The 24,091-nt window shown below is 41.4% G+C and overlaps 1 protein-coding gene across 1 annotated transcript in view; it reads right to left on the minus strand.

Moving 5' to 3' along the window:
* Nucleotides 1-4,752: 4,752 nt before the first annotated feature.
* The window catches only part of Znf667 (zinc finger protein 667), a 19,530-nt gene continuing 191 nt past the window's right edge, over nucleotides 4,753-24,091 (minus strand). Inside the window, exons 2-5 of the mRNA XM_055621910.1 lie at nucleotides 20,619-20,699; nucleotides 18,466-18,592; nucleotides 15,827-15,919; nucleotides 4,753-9,111 (exon numbers count right to left, since the gene is read on the minus strand). Of these exons, the coding sequence (XP_055477885.1) occupies nucleotides 7,535-9,111; nucleotides 15,827-15,919; nucleotides 18,466-18,592; nucleotides 20,619-20,651 (1,830 nt within the window). The 5' untranslated portion in view covers nucleotides 20,652-20,699 and the 3' untranslated portion in view covers nucleotides 4,753-7,534. The remainder of the gene's footprint in view (nucleotides 9,112-15,826; nucleotides 15,920-18,465; nucleotides 18,593-20,618; nucleotides 20,700-24,091) is intronic.

The raw sequence follows: 24,091 nt of genomic DNA on the forward strand, positions 1-24,091 counted from the left end.
ATGACAGAGAACCAGCTTAGTATGTATGAGGGAGGCCCTACCTAGGTTCAATCTCCAACACCTTCCCCCTCAATTTTGAATGAAAATCAAATAGAAAAATCTAAACAAAAGCTGATTTTTTGAGAATATTCTTAAAACTAACAAACTATTCATATGCATATATTGGCAGTGTCGGGGATTATAACAGGCGCCTACAACTCTATTTGCTAAAAAGCATTGACTCCATACTTAGTCCCACGAGAGCCTGTAAAAGGTGCCCAGAAGTCTCTAGTTATTAGCCTAAGCCTGTGGTCACTTTGGATTCTAGGAACAACAGTTTTATGGGGCTTGGGAAATGGCTCAGTAAGTAAAGTGCCTTCCATGCAAGTGTGAGGACCTAGTTCAGATTCACAGCACTCACATCAAAGCCTGGTACGGCAGTGTGTGCCAGTCTATAACCACAGCACTAAAAGAGCAGAGATAGGCAGATCTTATCAACTCAGCCTATCTAAATTGATGAGCTCCAAGTTCAGTGAGAGAGTATTTGTCAAAACACAAGGTGACTGGCCATCAGTGTGGCTCAGCTCATCCTAACACCTCATGCTGCACTAGCCTGGTGACCTGAATTCAAGCCCCAGAACCTATGGAAAGGCGGTAGCAGAGAATCTACTTCCCACAGTTGTCCTCTGTCCTCCATATGTGCATCATAGCACGTTTCCTTCACACCATGCATTCATGCATGCATATAGTAATCTTTTTTAAAAGTGGAGCACAATTGAGATCACTTGACATCAACCTCAAACAGTTTCCCTCTGGTACACATATACTTCCTCTACACAAACACACACACACATTTCTGACAAAGGATGAAAATTAACCCCATATGATGCTGAGGTTGTACCCTGGATCAATAATAATCAGCTTAAGTGCTACCAAGCTGTAACTCCAGCTTCCCCTTAGCATCCCAGTCTATATGATCTCCATTGAAAGAATTCAGACAAGACACAAACAGCATAGTGTAGATAACAGGTGTTTATTAAAAGGTAAAGTACAGCATTTTCAAAGGGACCATTGTGAGTGAACGTGGACAGTAGCCACAGAAATCTAGGCAGACTTTTTTTAAAAAAATACTGTTTCTATTGAAAGTTTTCCTCAGGAGAACTTTATTACCTGGGTGACTGACAGGCCCATCTTTTTTTTCTTTCTTTTGTTGCTGTTGTTGTTTGTTTGTTTTTTGAGACAGGATTTCTCTGTGTAGCCTTGGCTGTCCTGGACTCACTTTGTAGACTAGGCTGTCCTCGAACTCACAGAGCTCCACCTGCCTCTGCCTCCCCAAGTGCTGGGCTTACAGGCCTGTGCCACTGTGCCCAGTTTTGTATTAACACTTAGGGGAGAAAACACAATGGTATATCTTTGTTCCTTACCAGCAATTCTGGGGAATTCAGAATGTCATGTCTTTTAGGGCCAGAGGTAGGACTCCAATCCCACTGTTTGGATTAATAATCAGAGTACTGCATTTTGTTTCCTGGTTACTGCTACTGGTGGATAGGTTCACCTTCAACAACTTCAAGCCTGCTAATGCCAAACTACCTATCTAATATTATAGGGACAACATTGCTTCTTCAAGTGATAATTATGATAATTTCTAGGAACCACCCTGCAGAGCTATGTTGGGCTTTCCTGGGGAGATGCAACATCTATCACACTAACCCCTATACACACACACACACCCCTACTCTTCCCAAAAAGGGAACCCACTACAGACCTAAGTAATGATTGCATCAAAGTCCAAATTGGTAAACCAATGAAGGGTTTTTTTAAATTTTATGTTTATTAATTACAGTTTATTCACTTTGTATCTCAGCTCTAGCCCCATCCCCCAGCCCCTCCCAATCCCATTCTCCCTCCCTCTTCTCCTCCCCCAGTCCAATGATAGGGGAGGTCCTCCTCTCCTTCCATCTGACCCTAGTCTATCAGGTCTCTATAGGACTGGCTTTATTGTCTTCCTTTGTGGCCTGGTAAGGCTGCTCCCCCCTCAGGTCGAGGTGATCACAGAGTCAGCCCTTGACTTCATGTCAGAGACAGTTCCTGTTCCTATTACTGGGGAACCCTCTTGGACACTGAGCTGCCATGGGCTACATCTGTGCAGGAGATCTAGGTTATCTCCACGAATGGTCCTTGTTTGGAGTATCAGTCTCAGAAAAGACCCCTGTGCCCAGATCTTTTGGTTCTGTTTTTTTTTTTTTTTTTAATTTGTACTTTAGGTATATTAGTGTTTTGTATACCTAGTGCTGAGGAAGCCAGGAGGGGGTATTAGATCCCTGAAACTAGAGGGAATAGAAACTAGAGTTATAGATGATTTTGAGCCACCAGGAGGGTGCTGGGAATCTCTCCAGCCCCAGAATGAGTTTTTATTGGAGTTCTAACAGGAGTATGGATGAGGGGTTACTTAAAAGAGTAGGGATCATGACATGGGTGCTACACTATCAGACCTAACCTAGGTTCTGGGGGATCGAATTGCAGTTTCCAGGCTTTTGTGGAAAGTGCTTTACCAGAGTTATTGCCCCATTTGTTGATTTCATTTGTATGTGTTTGGGTGGCTTTGCCTGCATGTTTGTCTGTGTACAACATACACCTGTGTGCCTTGTACCTTTGGAGGCCAGAAGATGCCGTCATATTCTTTAGAACTAGAATTGCAGCTATCAGCCACCACATGGACACTGGGAACTGAAGCTGGATCTTTTGCAAGAGCACCAAGTTCTCTTAATCACAGAGCCATCTCATCTCTCCAGGCCTCTACTTTTTGTTGTTTTTGTTTTGTCAGCTAGGAACAATCTATGCAGTAGTCCAGGCTAGTTTTGAACTCATAATGATCTGCCATTATGCCAACTTCTGCCATTTGAGTTCTGGGATTGAAGGCATGTACTATGCTTGGCCCTACTCTTCCTTTTTGTGAATGACTCTCAGTGAACCTGGAGCTCACTTTTTCAGCTATTTTATCTGACCAGCAGGAACCCCCCAGATTCCCATGTCTCCACCTCTCAGAACTGGGGTTACATATATGTGCTTCCATGCCTGACTTTTACATGCCTGCTGGAGATCTGAATCTAGGTCTTCATGCTTGAGTTTGGAGAGGGGTGTGCCATGCAGATAGCTTAACCACCTGTGAGACTGCTAAACACTTTTTTGGAAAAGGTATGAGGGTAGCTCTAGCAAAGCAGGGATCCTGGTTGCTAAGCCATCCCAGTGCTTACATGCTTCAGATCTATCTCTTTTTTTTCCTTCTATTGGCCCCTTAACTTTATTTAACTTGCACCTCTATAACTCAGTTTATGTCCATTTGAGATTATGTGTTCTTGGAACTGACCACTTTATTATAACTTTTTTTTTCCATTAGGAATTGAACCCAGGGCCTCACCACATGCTAGGCAATTACTCTATAATAATTTTTATCCCTTAGTCCTTAGTTTCAGCTTTTTGAGTGCTTATACCACTATACCTCCTAACACACAACACACAGACACACACACACACAGACACACACACACACACACACACACACACCATTTTACATTTGATTGATGCATTTAAGGTGTATTGCTGGTAGTTCAATCTTATATACTTTTTAAAAGAGTTCATTTTAGTGTGTGTGTGTGTGTGTGTGTGTGTGCATGCTTGTGTGTGCACACAAGTGTATGAGGACAACCTGAAGGAATTGGTTATCTCTTTTCACCATGTGGGTCCAAGGGATTGAACTCAGGTCCATCAGAGTCATTTGAGGAGTCTCAATTGAGGAATTGCCCAAATCAAACCTTGGGCATGTCTGTGGGGGTTTGTCTTGATTGTAAATTGGGGTCTGTGGGTACCACCATTCTCTAGGCAGGTTGTCCTAAGGTATATGTGGTACCTAGCTAAGCATGAGCCTGAGAACCAGCCAGGAAACAGAATTCCGCCACAGTTTCTGCCTTTCAAGCTCCTACCCTGACTTCTCAGTGATGGACTGTGCCCCAGGAGTGTAAGCTAAAAAAAGTCTTCCTTCCTGAGTTGTTTTTAGTCAGTGTTTTATCACAGCAAACAGCAAACTAGAATACATGTTGTCTACTAGTGAGCCACATCCCAGATGACATCTTCCAAGGGATACTGTTGATCTGGAGCTTCTCGGCAGATGCAAGAGGACATAACAAAGCATAAAGATTTGAGCAGTGGTGAGGGGTATAGAAAGGGCAAGAGAAAAGCCTGCCTTTCTTTGAGTCTTCTCTGTGCTATTCTTCATCCATTTGTTGCAGTGATTTTATTTTACATATCAAAAATTCAACATTTCAACATCATGTCAGCTACCTTTACCTTGCTTCTGAGTTTAACTTCTCTAAGTTTTGTTCATTTGTTCTTTACTTGTATTCGACACTTTATTGCTGAAACAAAATCCTTGAGCAAAACAAGGTACAATTTATTTTGGTTTTAGTCCTTCATAGAAGGGTGAGCAGAGCAGGCAGGGCAGAGCTCTCACCTGGTAATCAGAAAAGAGATGGGAAAAAGGAGGAATAGAGAAGGTTCTGGTAAAAGCTCTCCAATGTATGAGTCATCGTGAGCTGTCATAAAAAGATACTACAGACTGGTTGACTTAAAAGAGGAGGGGGGAAGGAGAAATGGCTCAGCAGATTGGAGCACTTATTAATTGCAGAGGTTTAATTTCTAGAACCCACATGGTGAATTACAACCATAACTCCAGTTCAGGGAATCTGATTCCTTCTACTGGCCTCTGAGCACCAGGCATATGTGCAGGCAAAACTTTCATACACATAAAATATTTTAAACCTTTTAATTTTTTTATTTATTCTTCTCTCATACATTACAACCTGACTGAAGCTTCCACCTCCCTCCACTCCTCCCAGTCATGCCTCCCCCACCCTCCCACATCCCTTCTCTCTAGATACACTGCTCCTGTTTCCCTTCAGAAATGAGCAGGCCTCTCAGGGATATCAACCGAATATGGCCTAACAAGATGCAATAGGACTAGACACACTCATATCAGGGGCTGGGCAAGGTAACCCAGTAGGAGAACAAGAATCTCAAGAGCAGGAAAAAGAGTCAGAGATATTCCAACTCTCACTGTTAGGAGTCCCACAAAAACCCCAAGCTAAACAGCCACAACATAGTCGCAGAGGGCCTAGCGTGGATCTACGCAAGCTCCTTGATTGCCACTTCAGTCTCTATGAGCCCTTATGAGCCCCACTTAGTTGATTCTATGGGCCATGTTCTCCTGTCAACTCCTCTGGCTCCTACAATCCATCCTCACCATTTTCTAAAAGTGGGGATCCTCAAGCTCCACCTAATGTTTAGCTGTGGGTCTCTGCCATTTGCGCCCATATATTCATCCATATAAAATAAAACTTTAAATTCTTTTTTTAAAAGGGTGTTTTGTTTGTTTGTTTTTGTTTTTCAAGACAGGGTTTTTCTGTGTAGCCTTGGATGTCCTGGACTGAGTTTGTAAACCAGGTAAGATCCGCCTGCCTCTGCTTCCCTGAGTGCTGGGATTACAGGCACGTGCCACTGCACCCAGCCCCCCCACCAAAAATAGTTCTTAGAGTATGGGACAAGACTCAGCCCCCCAAAACATCCCCATGCCATAGTTCCTTCAGTAAGGCCTCACCTAAAATTCCCAGAGCCTCCTGCCAGCTGAGGATGATGAATCTATAGTGGACATTTTATACTGACTGAAACTACAACATTTGTGGTCAAAATTAGAACCATGTGATCAAATAATATAAACGTTTCTTAAAAGAAATAGGTAGCACTTATCTTTAATCCCAGCACCCAGGAAGCAGAAGCAGGTAGATCTTTGTGAGTTCAAGCCTAGCCTTGTCTGCAGATGGAATTCTAGGACAGGGATACACAGAGAAGCCTTGTCTTGAAAAACAAACAAACAAAACAACACCCCAAAACAAACAAAAAACAACAAAACAAGAAGAAATGAAACAGATATTCTCCTAAATAGGATTTGCAGAAGGAAAACTCGTAAAAAGAGCCTGATTGTATATACTTTAATCACAGAAAAGAACTCAGACTTCATTCTTCATTTCTTTTATAACTTGCACAAGCTGGAAAGAAGGACAGAAAAATACATTGAATGTGCTGGACAGCCCATAGGAAAACATCTAGTACTTAACTGAGTTTTTCCATGTATTAACCAGTTTGAGCTGCCATGACACTGTATCACAGGCTGACTTAAGAGAAATTAAATTCTCATAGTTCCTCCATGGGCTGGAACTCCAAGGTCAGGGTTTCAAACTGGTCAGGTTTGGTGAGGGCTTTTTCTTGGTTTGCAGATGTCTCCCTGTGTTCTCACATGAGACAGAAACAGATCAAGCCCTTTGGTGTCTTTGATCAATAAACATAACAAAAAGGCCCACCCACAACATGACCTCAGTAATCTCATTTCTAAATATCACATTGAGAGTTTAGGGCTTCAACATTTGAGTTTGGGGGTGACACAAATATTCAGAACATAAAATCACAAACACATATCTCAATAGTTACTTTTTGTATGCCAACTAGCATTACTGTATGGAAACACTGTTTACTTATATAAATATAGACAATTTATTTTCAAATAAAAAAGTAAAAAAATAACATCCTCCTGCTCTGATGTTCCTCACTCTTTAGTATACCCTGAGCAATCCCCAGCCTGTCAGAGTCATACTAAATTTTCAGTGTATCTTCATATGCATGGAGGCAATGTGGTATTAACTACTGCTCCACACCCCCTGTAAATACCATTTTTAACAACCTAAAGCTCATTCCTTTTTTTTTCTTACTGCAACACATATCTGTCAGGAGAAAGAAGCACCCTGTTTTCTGTTTGGTCTGTTAGACTCCACACTATTTTCCTGGGACCTCAACTCAGGCTCAAAGCATAATCCAGAGAAACAGACTTTGCAGTTCCATTTCATTTCATGTATCCAGTGAAATGTCCTCAAAGCTACACTGGAAATGCCAACTGAAAAGCACCTTTACTCACAAACCCTGATCCAGTATTCTCATCCTACCTCAGCTGATTTCAGATCTTCAGTTCAAAATCCATCAACTACTTTTGTTCTTTAGCTTTCAAAGGAAAAATACCATAAAATGGCCCCATATATACAAAATAGGTTATGGACAGATAGTTTCTCCAATTAATGATTTCTGATTTACTATTTTTCAGCATTATGATGGTGAAGAAGTGATATCCATTCAGTTAAAAATTATGTCAAATTGTGATCTTTCCCTAGGCTAATAATATGCAGTATGATAACTCACAAGATGCTAGGCAGCAGGATCAGGTCATAGCTTCAAAGAAGCCACACAATCAGGAAAGTGAGCAATTGGGACTCCACATTAGACTGTGCGGCTAAACAATCACATCTGGTAGGTTAGATATATTAAACATATATTTGTTTCAAATGTTTCAACTAATAACAAGTTTATTGGGACACAGATCCGTCAAGAACACTTCCACACAATCTCCATGAACACTTCTTTGATATCCTTTTTAGTTTTGGCAGATTTAGCAACAACTTTAGGATTTTTCCTCTGAATGTGTGCTCTGATGTCGAATCAGAGATGAGCTCCGACTATATGCCTTACCACATGTGCTACATTCATATGGTTTCTCTGAAGAATGACTTCTCTGATGTCGAATAAGGTCCGAGCCACTACTGAATGCTTTCCCACATTCATTACATTCATAGGGTTTCTCCCCAGTATGACTTCTCTCATGTAGAATGAGGGATATGCGCTGAGTAAAGGACTTTTTACATGTTTTGCATGCATAAGGCTTCTCTCCAGTGTGAATTCTTTCATGCTGCACAAGATGAGCACCCTGGCTGAAGGCTTTCCCACACTGCTCACATTCATAAGGTCTGTCTTCGCTGTGAATTCTCTTATGTCGGGTAAGAGATATCCGATGACTGAATGCTTTCCCACATTCTTCACACTGATAAGGCTTTTCTCCAGTATGAATTCTTTGATGTTCAGTAAGAAATGACTGGCGACCAAAAACTTTACTACATTTATCACACTTGAAAGGTTTTTCTTCTGAATGAATGTTCAGATGTACTTTAAGGTTTTTAATTCCACCAAACATCTTTCCACATTCTTTGCATGCAATGAGTTTCTTTTTCCTTTTATGAATTTTCTGGTGTTGAATAAGGGATGAATGCCGACTCCAGACTTTCTCACATTTATTACACTTATACTGCTTTTCCCCATTATGAGTTCTTAAGTGCAGAATAAGGGTCGAAGGACGTCTAAAGTCTTTCTGACATTTATCACATTTGTAGCGTTTCCCTGAAGTGTGAATTCTCTGATGAAGCATTAAGGATGAGACCCTACTAAAGGACTTCCCACATTTCCTACACGTAAAAGGATTTTCTAAATGGTGAGTTCTCTTCCTGAGACTCTGAATTAAGGCCTTCTTACTTTCATGAGTTTTCTTTCCAATACAAATTCTTTGATGTACAAGGACTTGCTTCTTTTTGAAGCCACTCCCATATTTATTGTATTTTTGTATTTTCTTTCTACTGTGAATTCTCTTATGAAGCAAAAGGGATGACATCCGACTGAAGGCTTTTCCACATTTTCTGCACTGGTAGATACTCTCAACAATGTGATTATTATGGTGTACACTGAGAGGTGTGCATGAACCTGAGGCCTTCCCGTTGTAAAAATTTTCCTTTCTATTATGAATTCTGCTGTGTATCATAAGAGTTAATTTTTTATTAAAAATTTCCCCACATTTATCACATTGATAGTTTTTATTCCGATTGTGCATGTTCTGATGAAGGATGAGGGATAAGATCTGCCTGAAAACTTGTCCACAATTACTGCATTCATAAGACCTCTCTCCAGTGTGAAAGTCTTGATGAAGTTTAAGGGATAAACGCCGAAAAAAGGTTTTCCCACAATCATTACACTTTAAAGACTTCTTGTCTGAATGTTCTTTCTTGGGTTTTCCTGGGAATGAAGTTTTGTCACGTTTTGTTTTCTCTGTGGGAACATTTTGTTGTGAAGAAACTGGTTTCTTACAGATGCTTTGCCCAGATTTGTTACACTGATTTGAAGGTAACTTCTTGGTATCACATTTAGATCCTGATTCTGAAAGACAGAATTAGTTCTTCTGTGCTGAAGAAATAAAGCTTGTATAATAAAAAGGGAGCCATTAAAATTAGTGATTATAACAACTCATGCTAACAAGAACAATGTCTTACTATATAGTCTCCATTACTATACTAAGATCTTGTGATAATTACTTTAATCATCAATGTGACAAAATCCAGAATCATCTAGGAAGGAGGGTCTCTGAGAATGTCCTAACTACCTTAATCCATGGTCGGCTGCACCATTACCTGGGCTTGGGGTTCCAGAGCAAATAAAAATGAGAAATCCAGCTGAGCAATGCATATATTAATTCATTTCTCTGCTCTTAACTAGATAAAGTGGGTTGCTTCAAGTTCCTGCTGCCTTAACTTTCCCTCAATGGAGTATAACCTAGAATTATGAACCAATAAATCCTTTTTCCTTTAAGTTCCTTTTTTTCTGGGTGTTTAATCACAGCAACTGTAGAAAGGGCTTTCCAGAAATGTTGTAAATGAAATTCAGGAAAGTTTTGAGTTTGAAAGTGAATAAATCAAGTTTTTATGTATGTGATATATTTTATGCCATATGCCACATTTAACTCCATAGATTGTTCATTAGTTAATTACATTTTACTATATGAAATGTCCATAAAAGGAGGAATATTTCCATGGAAATGTTAAGTGTTACTTGAGAATAAAGTGGAAATAGAAATTAACTGTAAATGGTAAGAGAGATATTACCTGTGTGATGAAAATCATCTAAAACTAGATTATGTTGACATCAAACTTTGTAAATTTGTAGAAAAAACAGATTGCACTCTATTTTTTTTTTTTTAAGAATAAGCTTACTATATTTCTTTCTTTTTCATGACAGGGTTTCTCAGTGTATCCCTGGTTGTCCTGAAACTTGCTCTGTAATCCAGGCTGGTCTAGAACTCACAGAGATCCATTGGCCTCTGCCTCATGGGTACTGAGATTAAAGACATCTGCTTGGCTGGATTATACTTTCAAACTGAGTGATCACCGCTGAGAAGTTATAAATTCTAAAAGCATATTCTTGAATATCAAATCCTTAAAACCACAAATACACTAACAATTAAGACTGAGCAGACATTTAAAACTATAAAAACTTTAAGCTTAGAGAAATGGGGTGAAATTCTAAGAAAACAAAGTAACATATTAAGCTAAAGAGAATGAATCTATTATTTAGTAAAATGGTCAAAATGGAGCAGAGCACATTGGTCCAAAATGGCTCAAAATAATTACTTGTGCTGATAAATGTGGTTGGTGTTATATCTGTAATCCCAGCAATTAGGAGGCTGAGGCAGGAAGATCCTGAATTCAAAGTCAGCTCAGCATATATGGTGAGCTGCAAATGAACAGAACAAAACACTATCTCAAAAATTTTTTAAAAAGTATCTTTAAAAGAATTTTTTCCTAAATAATAAAGTACTTACAAAGCAGATTGACTATCGACCTTAGTTTATTGGGCCACAATCAACACAGCATATACTTTAGAACTATGCTATCCATCATTGTAGCAATTAGTCATATGTACGATTGGGTACCTAAAATGTGGCTGGTATGATGTGGAATATGCTATGTGAGTATAAAATAAACATACCCAAAATTATGGATGAAGGGTTATAGCCAGCCTGAACATGGCAAACATGGCTTTGGCCCTTCCCTCATTCCCTATTTCTTGTAAACCGTTAGATTACATGCCTACAGCTAGCCATTAAGGTCTGTTTCCTTATTTGGCCCCTTATGTTGGAAGCAAGCAAAAGAAATTTATTCTAAGTACTGTCATTTTGTTTTCAGGACTCCATTTAATCATAGAGAGAAACCAAATCCAAGGTCCTAAGAGAGCTGGGGATTTCCCAATAGTTGAACAGCTTCTGTTGTAAGGAGACAGTTGTCTGAGTCCAGCCATTTCAAGGACAACTTCACCATCTTGCTGGCAAAGTCAGTTAAGTTCATGTTCCCAGGCCCAGGAGCCTACTCCTATCCTGACTGATGGAAACTTCCTTGCTCAATCCTTATGTCAAAATATGATTGGACAATGCTACAGGCTACCCTGCTCCCCCTTTCTTTACGGTGTATTTAAAATATGCTGTACAATGTTCCTTCAGGGTCATAGTTCAGCTCCTGAGTCTGTCTTACAGCCTTGATTGATCAGTAGCAGCCTGAGTACAATAATTTTGTCACCTGCATTGTCCTGGAGTTTAAGTTATATTGGATTTAAGTGGACCCCATAACAATTTCCTCTTCCTGAGGCTACCAAGGTCCAGCTATCAACATTTTGAAGTCCAGCAATCAAAAGGCCCTTTTGGCTATTTTAACTAACATTCCCAATCAAATTTAAACACCTCATCCTAACACGTGGTTTCCCCCTTGTACCTTTATAAACTGCCTTTTGCCTATGGGCACAGCTGTCTCCTCTCTATCCATAGGCATCAATAAAAAACAAGCGAGGCAAAGTGGTGCACACCTGTAATTTCAGCACTGAGGGAGGCAGAGGCAGGCGGATCTCTGTGAGTTGGAGGCCAGCCTAGTATACAAAGCAAGTCCGGGACAGCAAAGGCTACACAGAGAAACCATCTCGGAAAAAAAATCAACAATAACAACAACAAAAATAAACACAAGTTTTCTGGAATTTTCCCTAGACTCCTTCCTGGTTCCAATCCTATTGGTTTTCCTTTAAGTTTTTGTTTTTTATGTATATGTGTGTGTGTCTGTGTGTGGGCATGTTTGTATAAGTGTAGGCACATGAAGAGGCATGTTGGATCTCCTGGAGCCAGAGTTAAGGGTGCCCACCCAATGAAGGTGCTGAGACCCAAACCCAGCTCCTCTGGAAGGACAGTAAGCTTTCTTAATCAGTAAGATGTTTCAATAGACACTTATCTTTTTCTTTGTGTCTTCATTTACGGATGACCTCTCCTTTTCTTGTATTGAATATTCCTTCAGTTCATCTCCCTGTTTCCAAGATGGGAATCTAAACCACAGCATATGCTAACGTTAATCCCAGTGATGTCATACAAGCCTGAAGGCCTGAGTTACATCCCTGAAACCTACACAAACTTGGAAGGAGAGACCCATTTCCTCAACGTTGTCCTCTGACCTCCATACAAACACTGTGGCATGCACATGCCCATACAATAGAACATAAAACACACACAAATAATAAAAGCATTAAAAAAACAAACTAAAATAAAGCAGGATGTATTCAAAATTCTAGAAGGCAGATGAATGTGTACACAGAACAAGAGAAATTACGAGATAGGGTCAATGTGTTCAACCATGTGAAAATACCTTAGAGATAGCACAGCTAGTAAAGGAACTTGCTTCTAAGTCTGAGGACCTTAGCTTGATTTCGGGAAAGAGAGAATCAAATCCCATGCATTGTCATCTGATGTTCACAAGGCATCCATATGCCTATCCACCAAGACACTCTCATGAATGCACACACAGAGTTAAGAAACAAAACCTTATGCTGGAGACATGACTCAGTGGTTAAAACACTTGCCGTATAATCTTAAGAAACAGAATTTGGATTCCCAGAATCCAAGTAAATTATAGGTTGTCACTGTGGCCTGTCTGTAATTCCAGCCTCAGGTTTGTAGATAGGTGATCTCTCGGCAGTCTGGCTAGCAAGACTAGCTATAATGCTGTGGATTTAGGTCTAATTGACAGACTCTGGAAGATTGATGGAGGATGATTCTTGACTCTAACCTCAGGTCGCCAAATGCACCTACACACATGCCTACACACATGCAAACATGCATGAGTGTACATGTACAATGCATGCACATGTGTGTGCAATACACACACAAAGAGAAAGACAGACAGAGAGGTAGGCAGACAGAGAGAGAAAAAATGGAAAAAGAGAAAAAAGTTTTAAAAATCCCAACTTTCTATAATCAAACAGAAAATAAGAAATAAAATATGCTTCTTTATAGAATGGGAAAAAGTTTTTGTTTTAGTTTTGAGGGTTTTTTTGTTTTATTTTGTCTTTTTGAGACAGAGTCTCACCATGTAACTCTGGTTAGCCTGAACTCAAAAGTGTGTTCTCAAACTCAGATCCACCTGCATTAGCCTCCTGAGTGTTGGGACTAAAGCTGTATAACAACACATTGGCCTTTTAGATCTATATTTAAAGTCAAAATTCAAACCGCCAGGGCTCCAATTCTCACCCCTTGGTTCCTCAACAGATCTAAGCAAGTTATTTAACCTGTGTTGTAATCCTCTCAAATAGGAACAACAGAGATTTCCACAAGTACTGGAGAGAGTAAGTGAGAAATTAACTTACAGGCCTTAGCAAAGAACCTGGACACAGCAAGAACTCAATTAACTGGTTGTCATCAATTTAATGAGACAATTTTTATTTTCATAGGCACTGTTGATTGAGCCCAGGCTCTAGGCAAGTGTTCTGCCACTGAGCTGTCCCCAAGCCCTTCAGAAAAAACAAAAACAAAAACAAAGCAAAACAAACAAACAAACAAAAAAAACAAACGAAACATTTCTTCTCATGTCAAGATGAAAATGGAACCTTCCATTTTCATTGTGCTGACATCTCCTATCTCTCTCTCTCTGATTTTTTTTGAGACAGTTTCTCTGTGTAGCCCAGGATGACCTTGAACTCACAGAGATCCATTTGCTTCTGCCTCCCAGTGCTGGGATTAAAGGTGGGCGCCACCAATGCCCAGCAGATTAATCTCTTGATGGATTCCTTATTGAGAAGTGGTGGAAAGCAAGAAGTTGGATCTAGATGGAGGAAGTAGGTCATTAGAGATGTGCCTGGAAAAGATATCCCTCATCCACAGCCCTGTCCTGTTCTCTCCTCTTTTTAGCTACCATGATGTTGTGTTGTCCTTGCTCTACATTTCTAAACACAATGGTCCCAGTCAACACTGGAATGAATTCTCTGAAACCACAAACCAAAATATACTTCTTTGTCTTTTTATGCTGTATTTACACTTGTATTTGTCAGTGACTGGAAAGTGACACACACTTAGAAGTTGGCAGTCACTGAAGGTTGCTCATCAGTGGCCTTTGTTTATAGCTCATACCTAGCTCCTGGTATGATGATCTACAGAAAAAGTCAATGAGTGCTCCTTTAAAGACTCAAATTAGGCCAGGTGCAGTGTCCTGTGTCTGTAATCCCAACATTCAGGGAGGCAGAGGCAGGCAGATCTCTATGAGTTCAAGGCAAGCCTGGTCTACAAAGTGAGTCCAGGCTACAGAGAGAAACTCTGTCTTGAAAAACAAAACAAACAAACAAAAGATTCAAAATAAGTGATGTTTAACTGGAACAACCAAAGAGGAATTTATCCACAAAGGGAACAAGTCACTGAAGGGAGCCAAAAAAAAGTTACAGAAGAGATGAGTACTTCTTAAGGGATGACATCATGCATGTAAGAGCATTATCACAATGAGTATTGTCATCGCAGAGGTCAGCTGATACCTTTTCTGATGGGAAATAAGAAAACAGTCATAGGGTGTTAGACGGAAGGAGAGTAAAGACCCGAGCTTCTTGATACAAAGGCAGACTGACTTCCGGTTCTGGGTCTGCCAAGTGACTGGGATTCTTTGGACAGCAGTGCCCCATTCATCGCTAAAGCAACAGTACTATTTCCACCTTCTACAGCATTGCTGGGATGAACCTGTGCCTCAAAGCACACATGACACCAAGTACAGACTAAATGTTGGTTATTCTCACCCTAAGGACATATACTGAGAACTGACCTGTTCAGGTGTGAGGCTTTGTCAAGTGTAGTAAGGAGCTCTCAAGTAACATCTCAAAGAGAAAGCCTCCTCCTGATGGTTTAATACAAATATGAAGCAGATACTATTGTTTCAGGAAATGAAGCTGGAACTTAAATGCCCACTATGAACTGAGGTTTATTAGTAGGAAAGGTTGAGAGACCAAGATCAGGCCTTGAGGCATGAAGGAGAGTATTGGATAATAAAAGGTTTAATGTATGGAAGAGTCAAATGTGATCTGGGGTCTTAAAGGGAAGGAGAGCCTTAAAAAAAACCTGGAGAGGAGCTTCTTTTATTTATTGATGTATTTGTTTGTTGAGACAGGATTTTTCTATATAGCCTTGGCTGTTTTGGGTTTGCTTTGTAGACCAGACTGGTCTCAAACTCACAGAGATCCACCTGCCTCTGCCTTTCTGAGTGCTGGGATTAAAGGTGTGGACCACCTCATCTAGCCAAGGAGCTTCTTTTAAAGTGAGAAAAAGACAGGAAGAGAACACTGAAGGAGGGAGAAGGAAGGAGTGAGAAAGGAGAGAGAGAGAGAACACTTATATGAAGACACCCTGAGACAGGAGATGCATGGCTGGGAGGAGACCATAGGAGCCTTTTCCCCAGAGCAACCTTTAAAGGACTTCCTCAACCACAGGAAATATCTGACTTTTATAATATTTCATGGAGTACTAGCATACATGGTGAGGGCTCTTGGGACTCAAACAGGATTTAGGGTTGGAGTCTTCTGGCTAAGATTAGTGCTCCCTCAACCCTCCTACCCAACGTCAAGGCACTATCTATGAATCTGGAAGTGGGTCTTCACTACATACTATATCTTCTAGAGTCTTCCTCTTAGGATTTCCAACTCTTAAGATTGTGTAAGATAAATTTCTGTTGTTTACCAATAGCCCAGAGTATATACTCCTTTGGTGTCTTTCACAGCTTGAATAGTAAGACTTAGGCCTTGGTTCTCAGTCACTCACCAGGGCCTCGGCGCCATCTTGATGGCTCGGCCACACATGGTGCTTTACCTTTCTCCAACAAGGTGATGATATTTGGTCTCCGGGAGGCAAGACCTGCACATGGGACAAATATGGGAACCAATCATTATATGAGACACCACTGAAATCAGCCAAGCTAGTGTTAATAAATTATGGGTTTATCATCACAGTGGGAATACACAGAATGTGAGGGGCAGCTGCAGAATGGAAGTAGGATAGGAATGAGAGTAGACATGGTGATTTTTCTTTTTTTTTTTTCTTTTTTGGAGGGGGCAGTTCAAGACAGGGTTTCACTGTATAACCCTGGCTGTCCTGGAACTCACTCTGTAGACCAGGCTGGTCTTGAACTCAAAGAGATGGGCCTGCCTCTGCCTCCCGAGTGCTGGGATTAAAGGTGCGTGCCACCAATGTTCTGAGGACATGATTATTTCTGAGAAATGTTAGATTCATGATTCCTGGCACAAAGGTCATAAAGTGGTGTTTTCCATATGCTAATGAGATAGCAAGAGCACATGGGTGCCTAAGGATTACACAGAGAAATTAACAGTGATTGGAGCTTTGGCCTTCGTCCTGTCCCCTAACTTCACAAGAGAGCTTGTAAGACACTAGAGAATGATCAATCAAACCAATAGGATGAAGCTTTTATAAGCCCACAGGAAGGGTTCAGAGAACATCGAGGTTGCTTGAACAGGTAGGGAGTAGCATTCTTAGGGCATGCAGATACTCCACTCTTTCCCCAGAATCTCTTGACATATCTCATCATCTGCAGCCTCTACAGTGTCTTTTATGCTAAACTAGTAAACTTAAACACATACCTGAGTTCTCTCAAACCTGGAAGATGGGCAGTTTTAGGGTCCCCCCAACCTACAGTTAGTTGGAAACTCCCTGAATTTGTGAATGGTATCTGAGGTAGGGATGGTCTTGTGACACTGAGCCCTCTATCTGTGGATTTCACACTGACCCAGGTAGGCAGTGTCAGGATTGCAATGTTTTCCAGATATTCAGGTATTCAAGTAAGAACTGTTTACTGTTGGGATAACCTCTTTCCTCTGATGCCAGACTATTCTTGGCTGAATGGTGAAATATGAGAGTTGGTTTAAAATTTTTTAACACAGAAAAAATGAAAACGAAGTTATATACAGTAGTGTTGTTTACCTATAAAATAAATTAGGTTTCTGAACATAGGGTCAGATGCTTTTTTTCAGCTCTAAATTACCATCATTCCATGATCCACTGGTATGTTGGACCTCCATTCAAGGTTCTGAGGCTAGTGAAAGTATGTGTATTAAGTAAAAAGCAAGTAATGTATACATTACTATATGTTAAAATAACTATAATTGTTACACACACACACACACACACACACACACACACACACACACAGTAGCTTAGACCCACTGAGGATTTACAAAGGCAAAGAATTTAATCTCACATGGCCTTAAGCTCTGCAATCTAAATGTCTCCTTTGCCAGCTTTGCCAGTTGGGGTTCTATTTCAATTTCCAGTTTTCTTTTAAACCCACCCCTCCATTCAACAAACTCAACTCATATAAACAAACCAGACAGTACACCTTCTTCTGTCTCAGAAATCTGAATTCTAGCTTTGTGGGTTCTTCCTCCCAGTCTTAAAAAAGTTATCAAACTCCCCATTCTCTCCATAGCCTTTGAGATGGTAGCTGCATCTCTATAAGCTTCTCAGTGACATAGGGCGGGGGGATGCTGAGGCGATGACTTAGAGGTTAGGAGCAATGGCTGTTCTTGCAGAAGGCCTGGACTTGGTCCCTAGCACCCAGTGGTGACTCACAACTGCTGGTGACTCGAGTTCCATGGGATCTAATACCTTCTTCTGGCTTCCATAGACACCAGGCATACACAAAGTGCATATACATACATGCAGGCAAAACACTCATACACATACAATAAAATATATGAATCATAAAAGTACTTTCTAAATAACCTACCAATTTTATTTATAAATATATAACCAAGAGAAATAAAAACAGACACCTCAAAAACCTGTTCATGAATGTTTACAGAAGTAATTTATTAAAAGTAGAACAACATAAATACCCACTGGTTAATGAAAGATAAATGAAATGAAGTTTAGCTATACAATGTAATCATTCAACAATAAATCAGAATAAAGTACTGATATGTGATGCAACAAGGATGAACCTCAAAACATTATCCTAAGTGAGAAAAGGCCATACAGTTATAATTCCATTTCTATATAAGACTCAGATTAGCAAGTCCAAAGAGAGAGAACAAGGGGTAGGGACTGCCCACTCAGAGGATGGAGAGACATGGGAAATGAATTGCTCTTGATCACAGGGTTTCTTTGGAGAGTAATGAAAATTTTCCAAAATTGATCATAGTAACTGATGTCTAACTCTGTGACTACAATAAAAACAAATAAACAAACAAACAAACAAAAAGACTGTGTAATTTAGAAACAGACACACACACACACGCACAAAACCCCAATTTTAAAAATGCACACAACTTAAGTGTCTTCCCTTTTCCTGAATAGACCCTTACTGATATATGCCCTTTATAAATTGGTTCTAGATTATGACACACACACAGACACATAGACACACAGACATACACAGGACACCTTACCAAGTGAGACCAGATTCTGATAATTCTCCAACATGACATCTCTGTATAAATCCTTCTGAATGGGACTCAGCCATTCCCATTCCTCTTGAGAGAAGTAGATGGCTAAGTCCCCGAAAGTCACTGGTGCCTGAAATTAAAAAAATTACAAGTCTATTCAATCATGAGCTTCAAAAGTTCTTTCTGCATAGCTGGAGAAAACGGTGACTTTGGGAGAGGTAAAGTGACAGGGGTTCTGAGACCAAAAGAGTGGAGTTATTCAAATAACATAACAGTGTAATAAGATAATACATCTGTTATTAAAGATGATGCTTCATTTAAAAAAAAAAAACAGCAATCTGGACTTACTGGTTATAGTGTCAAGGCATTTTTCTCGAAGGACCTAACTATACCGGTTCACTCAGTACCCAGCCTTAATAGTAGTAAGACACTGACAAGAGGACTGTAGTGATATGTAACCCTGAGAAAACTAAGAACTAAAACGGTAAATTATTGCAGTTCACACAATTCCTAAATAACAGAGCTGGGATTCAATCATGCAGTCTGGCTCCTTTCAAACTAAAAACTGTTCATCAATCAGTTTATCCATGGTTCATCACAACACAGAAATATGTTGTGTGTGTGTTCATTTGGGTATGTATATGTGTAATGTAAATGTACGCTAATGCACATGAAGGACAGAGGTTTGACAATCAGTAAATTCCTCAACTGTCCTGCGCCTTGTTCTTTGATACAGGGTCTCTCACTGAGTCTGGAACTCACCAATTCCAAAAGACTGGTCAGACAGTGAGATCAAGGGATCAAGGGATCTCCCCTCTCCACCTCCCCAGAAGAGAGCTTACAGGTGTATATTATTGAACCTAGACTTTTTGAACACTTATTTACCTATTTATGTTTGTATGTGGGGAGGTAGGGAGCATGTGCCATGGTGCAGAGTGGACGTCAGAGGACAACTTGGAGAATAAGCTGATTTTCTTCTTCCACAATCAACATCATGTGGTCAGACTTGGTGGTTGGTACCTTTACCTGTTGATCTTCTCACTGGCCAGCACCCAGCTTTTTAAAAATGGGATCCTAACCTGATCCTCCTGCTTGCGTGGCAAGCACTTTACTGCCATCTTCCTCAGCTCCAGGAAAACTTAACTTACATACAGTACCTAGGTCTTGCTCTGGGTTACTTGACTATTGGTGTTGCTCCCATGAAAATGGGGAAAGGGAGCACATGTACAAAATGTGAAAACAAACTGAAATTCGTTAATAACGAACAGACCTGGAAGAGGACCTAAGCCTCTAATGAAAATATAGCGAATCAACAATTTGATTTTGGTCCTGGGAAACCCAAGCTAAGGACCCAACTGAACCATGTTGTGGCTGAATCCTTACCAAGTCAGAAGTAACAGGAAATGCATGCTGACATACAGTTTTTTGGGCAGCAAGAGAGAACAAATACATTTAACTGATGAAATGTATTTTGTTAGTTTAAAACAGGACCTTGTGTATCCAAGGCTGGCAGAGAACTCTTGATGTAGCCAAAGATGACCTTGACCTCTCCAGTCTTCCTGTCTCTATCTCCTACATGATGAGGTCATAAGCATCCTTTACCAACACAGTTTATGGGGCTTAGGGGACTGAACTCAGGTTTCAATCTTAAGCAAGCAGTGGAGTAACTGAACAATATCCCCAGACTAAGAAAATGTGTTTCTTCTAAGAAACTGCCCTTGAGTTGTTGTGACACTCATCTGATCATCTTCCAGGAGAAGCAGGTTAGCCATAAGGCTGGTGAACCTCACTTTTCCATTTCTAAACTATATTCCTTATCTTACATCTTAACCAGGCAAACCTCTTCATGTGAGAATTGGTTTTAAGGAAAAACAAAGTGATACAAATGGACTGATCTGGCACAAAAAGAAACTACAGAACTCTCATAGTCTTTTGGGGAGGGCATCTCTGAGTACTGCAGAGCCCCTACAAATGTGAATGGACTGTGAATGGTCATGTGAACACTGAAAAGAGTGGGCATGGGAGAACATCAGGTGTCACATATCAGTCTCCTTATAGGCAGGAAACCTCCAGAAAGAAGATATTCACTTCTTATAAGACAGATAGACTCTTCCAGAGTGGGGGTGGGGAATGGAGGTGGGAGTGTGACCACTTACCTTGGATTTTGGTTTCCCTTGTACTATAGGCATCCTTTCTCCCACCTTTGATGGCCCACATTCAGAGACTGAGGCAGAGCACTGGCAGAAAAGAGAGATCATGAAGCTCAATGGCTTTTGAAGTGGTCCTGAAGTCCTCAGTACCCAAGCACCTCTCCACAGGCCAAGGCACCTGGAACATTGTTAGCCCCATCTCCCCTTTTGGGCAGGAAGGGAATCACACAATACTGTCTGTTCCTATGATCACAGTAGGTTCCTGGTCAGGTGCAGATACCTGCCCATCCATCTGACAGGCTGGTGATGGCAGGTGCCAGGCAATCCAATGAAAGTTAAAGCAGGAAAGTTCCTGTTCTCACGTACTATTTGTTCAGGCAGAAAAGACAAGTCCATAGGGCATGCAGTGATTTCGGGTCAAAAGCAGTGATCATTACTGTTTCATTCACTGCCCTACTCCCAGAGCTACCACACCCAGAGAAGCTGCATAACAAAAAGCATGTGCTGGGGCTGGGAATATAGCTCAGTTGGTAGAGTGAGATTGCCTAGCATGCACTAAGCCCTGGGTTCCACATCCAGCATAACATAAACTGGGCATGGTGGTGCATGCATACCCTAGGGGGTAAAACAAGGACCAGCAGAGAAGACCAGAAAATGACACAGTAGTCAGGAAAGGCCTCTGCGAGGTCTGAGTGTGGTGAGGATGTGAACCATAGGGATGTCTGCTTTCCACGTAGAACCAAGGCCCTGTGCTAGGCATGGGCTTGATGTGTAGAGTGATATAAAAAGGCTGTGGGTAGCCAGAGTAGGTGGGGAGAGGGGCTGGGAGTGTGTGTGGCACACACCTTTAATCCCAGCCAGGGCTACACAGAGAAACTCTGTCTATAACAAAACAGAACTCCAACTCTCCCCACACACACAAAAATTAGGCTGTGTGCTAAGACAGTGTGAGGCAAGGAAGACTGGTGGAACCAGATCAGGAATTGGATGGTGAGCAGTTTCTATATGAGATAAACTGGGGGAAAGGTGAGAGGAACTGAGCAGGAGAGAGACTAATCAGTCTTCCTACTTAACAAAATTTGGAGATGGCTGCATGGCCGTGGAGATAGCACACGGTGTGGTATCGTCATTAGGCATCTATATAAAAACATGGGTTAAAATGTGGCCAGCATAGACTAAGGAACTCCCTTTACCCATCTGTCTACAAGAGTATCCATCCAGAATTTAAAAAATCACTTCCTGAGGCTGAGGTTGGGTGTGGTAGCAACATGTCTTTAATCCCAGCACTCAGGAGGCAGAGGCAGGTGGATGGATCTCTGTGAGTTTGAGTCCAGCCTGGTCTACATAGTGAGTCCAGGACAGCCAGGGCTATTACACAGAGAAACTGCCTCAAAAAGCCAAAACAAAGAAATCACTACATGGCTGAAATTAGTGATTGTTAAAATGGCTGATTTTGATTTTTTAAGTACAGTTCCCAAGTTCTTTCTACTATTTAGTTGTCACACTTGTCATTTACATTGGACAACAGGTGTTATGAAATGTAATGTTGTGAGAGGGTACTATGGCAAACCCAGGCCAACATGTGCCCCTGAGAAATTATGCCATGCAACATATCTGGTATAAAGCGGGTCTACTGGGGGAAGGGAGACGAGTGAGGACCGGGACAGGGTAGAGACAGCAAGTGAGCCATGAGTGCAGAGAAGAAGGGGGGACACAGAGAAGGACAGAAAGGGGAGAGAGAGACCGTGGGAACAGAGAGTGAGCTGGGGTGGTGGGCAGTCCTTCTATCCTGCCCACCCGTGGCAGCAGCAGGTCATGATGTAAGCAAGTGCTAGGCCCCTGAGGGAAGGCCTGCACATTAACAGCAGGGATGTTGACTAATTCAGGATGGAGACTCTATTCTGGTTAGTGTCTTCCTGCTCAGTTCCTCTCACCTTTTCCCTGATTAGATTTATTGTTTAAAAGATGAATAAGTCCTTAGTTCAGATAAAGCTTTGGAGCTGTTAAATCTGGGACAATTTGTCACAGCAGCAACATTACCTCCTGTTTCTTCCTTTTTAGATTATAGACCAATGAATGGATTTGCTTCTTCTGTCTCAGTGACCAACACTGAAAAAAACTGATGAAATGATGATGATGGCGGCAGCCATCCAAGAAGGTCCCTCCAAAAGCACTCTGTGATACACTTGCCATGTCTCTTTTTTTCTTTTGAGACAAAGTCCCACAGTGTAGCCCTGTCCTAGAATTCTATTTGTAGATCAAGCTAGACTTGAACTCACAGAGATCCACCTGCCTCTGTCTCCCAAGTGCTAATGTGTGCTAGCATTAAAGGTGGGCCTTCTGTGCCCATCCCATCCCACTCCCCTCCATTTTCTCCCTCAAGCCAAGCTACTCTGATGAGGAAGACACCTAACACGTTCCACAGGTCAGGGTAGGCTGTGCTTTCCCCTCAGAAACGTACTTGGGCAGATACTGTGAAGGCAGGTGCTTGCTTAGGGATAAAAATGGTGGGGGATGCACACTGCTCAAACCAGAACCTCTGTTAGAGGTGGAAAGTGGCCAAATTCTGAATGCACGCACATAAATTCCTTTGGGATTCACCACTGCAACCCTACCAGTACATAGGTCAACAACAAACACTAAACCCCCACTCTCAGCTCTACAACAAAGGCCAGACCCTACACTGCACTCCGACCGTCCCAGGCATTACACAGGACATTTCACCTGTTATTTAGCCTTTCCATCAAAACTCTGACGGGGGCTATTTATCCTTTTGTACAGAGGCAAAGTCTCATCCTTAACAGGTTCAGTTTCCCAGAGTAGGCCATCATGGCTCCTCCTCTAGAGCAGCCTGTTGCCACAGTAACAAATGAGCTAAGCACAATCAATCACACACTGGTACAAAGCCACTGTCAATATGGTGGTGTACAGTATCTCTAGATTGATAAAACAGCTTCATCAATCTCCGTCTCTCTCTCTCTCTCTCTTTCTCTCTCTCTCTCTCTCTCTCTCACACACACAGCTAGCAACAATAGAGATGCTCAGAACTGAGTGCTCACACCTACACTCATGGCCCCCTCCAATCTGCGGTGACATTCTTTTCCCACTACGCCACTAATCAGTTCCTGTACATTCACCACCTGTTCCTAGGCCCCACCGGCCTAGCGCCCCCAGATTATGACAGACAGCTCCATCAGTCTGTCACACTCGCACACAGTACAGCTGAGATGCTCAGAACTGTTATAAGCAACATGTTTCTTGGGGCTCACAGGCCTAGTCATTCTGTCAGTCTCTCCCTCCCTCTCTCTTCTCTCTCTCTCTCACACACACATGCACACGTGGAGTGGCCTGAAGGATCCTCACTCCGTGTCCGCCCCACAAGACATGCCAAGCCAACACGAAGTTGCACGGCATGCACTCGAATCACCTCAGACACACACACACACACACACACACACACACACACACACACACACACA

Source organism: Psammomys obesus, unplaced genomic scaffold (assembly GCF_907164565.1).
Source record: "Psammomys obesus unplaced genomic scaffold, mPsaObe1.curated_primary_1811, whole genome shotgun sequence".
In the NCBI taxonomy this organism is placed as follows: Eukaryota; Metazoa; Chordata; class Mammalia; order Rodentia; family Muridae; genus Psammomys; species Psammomys obesus.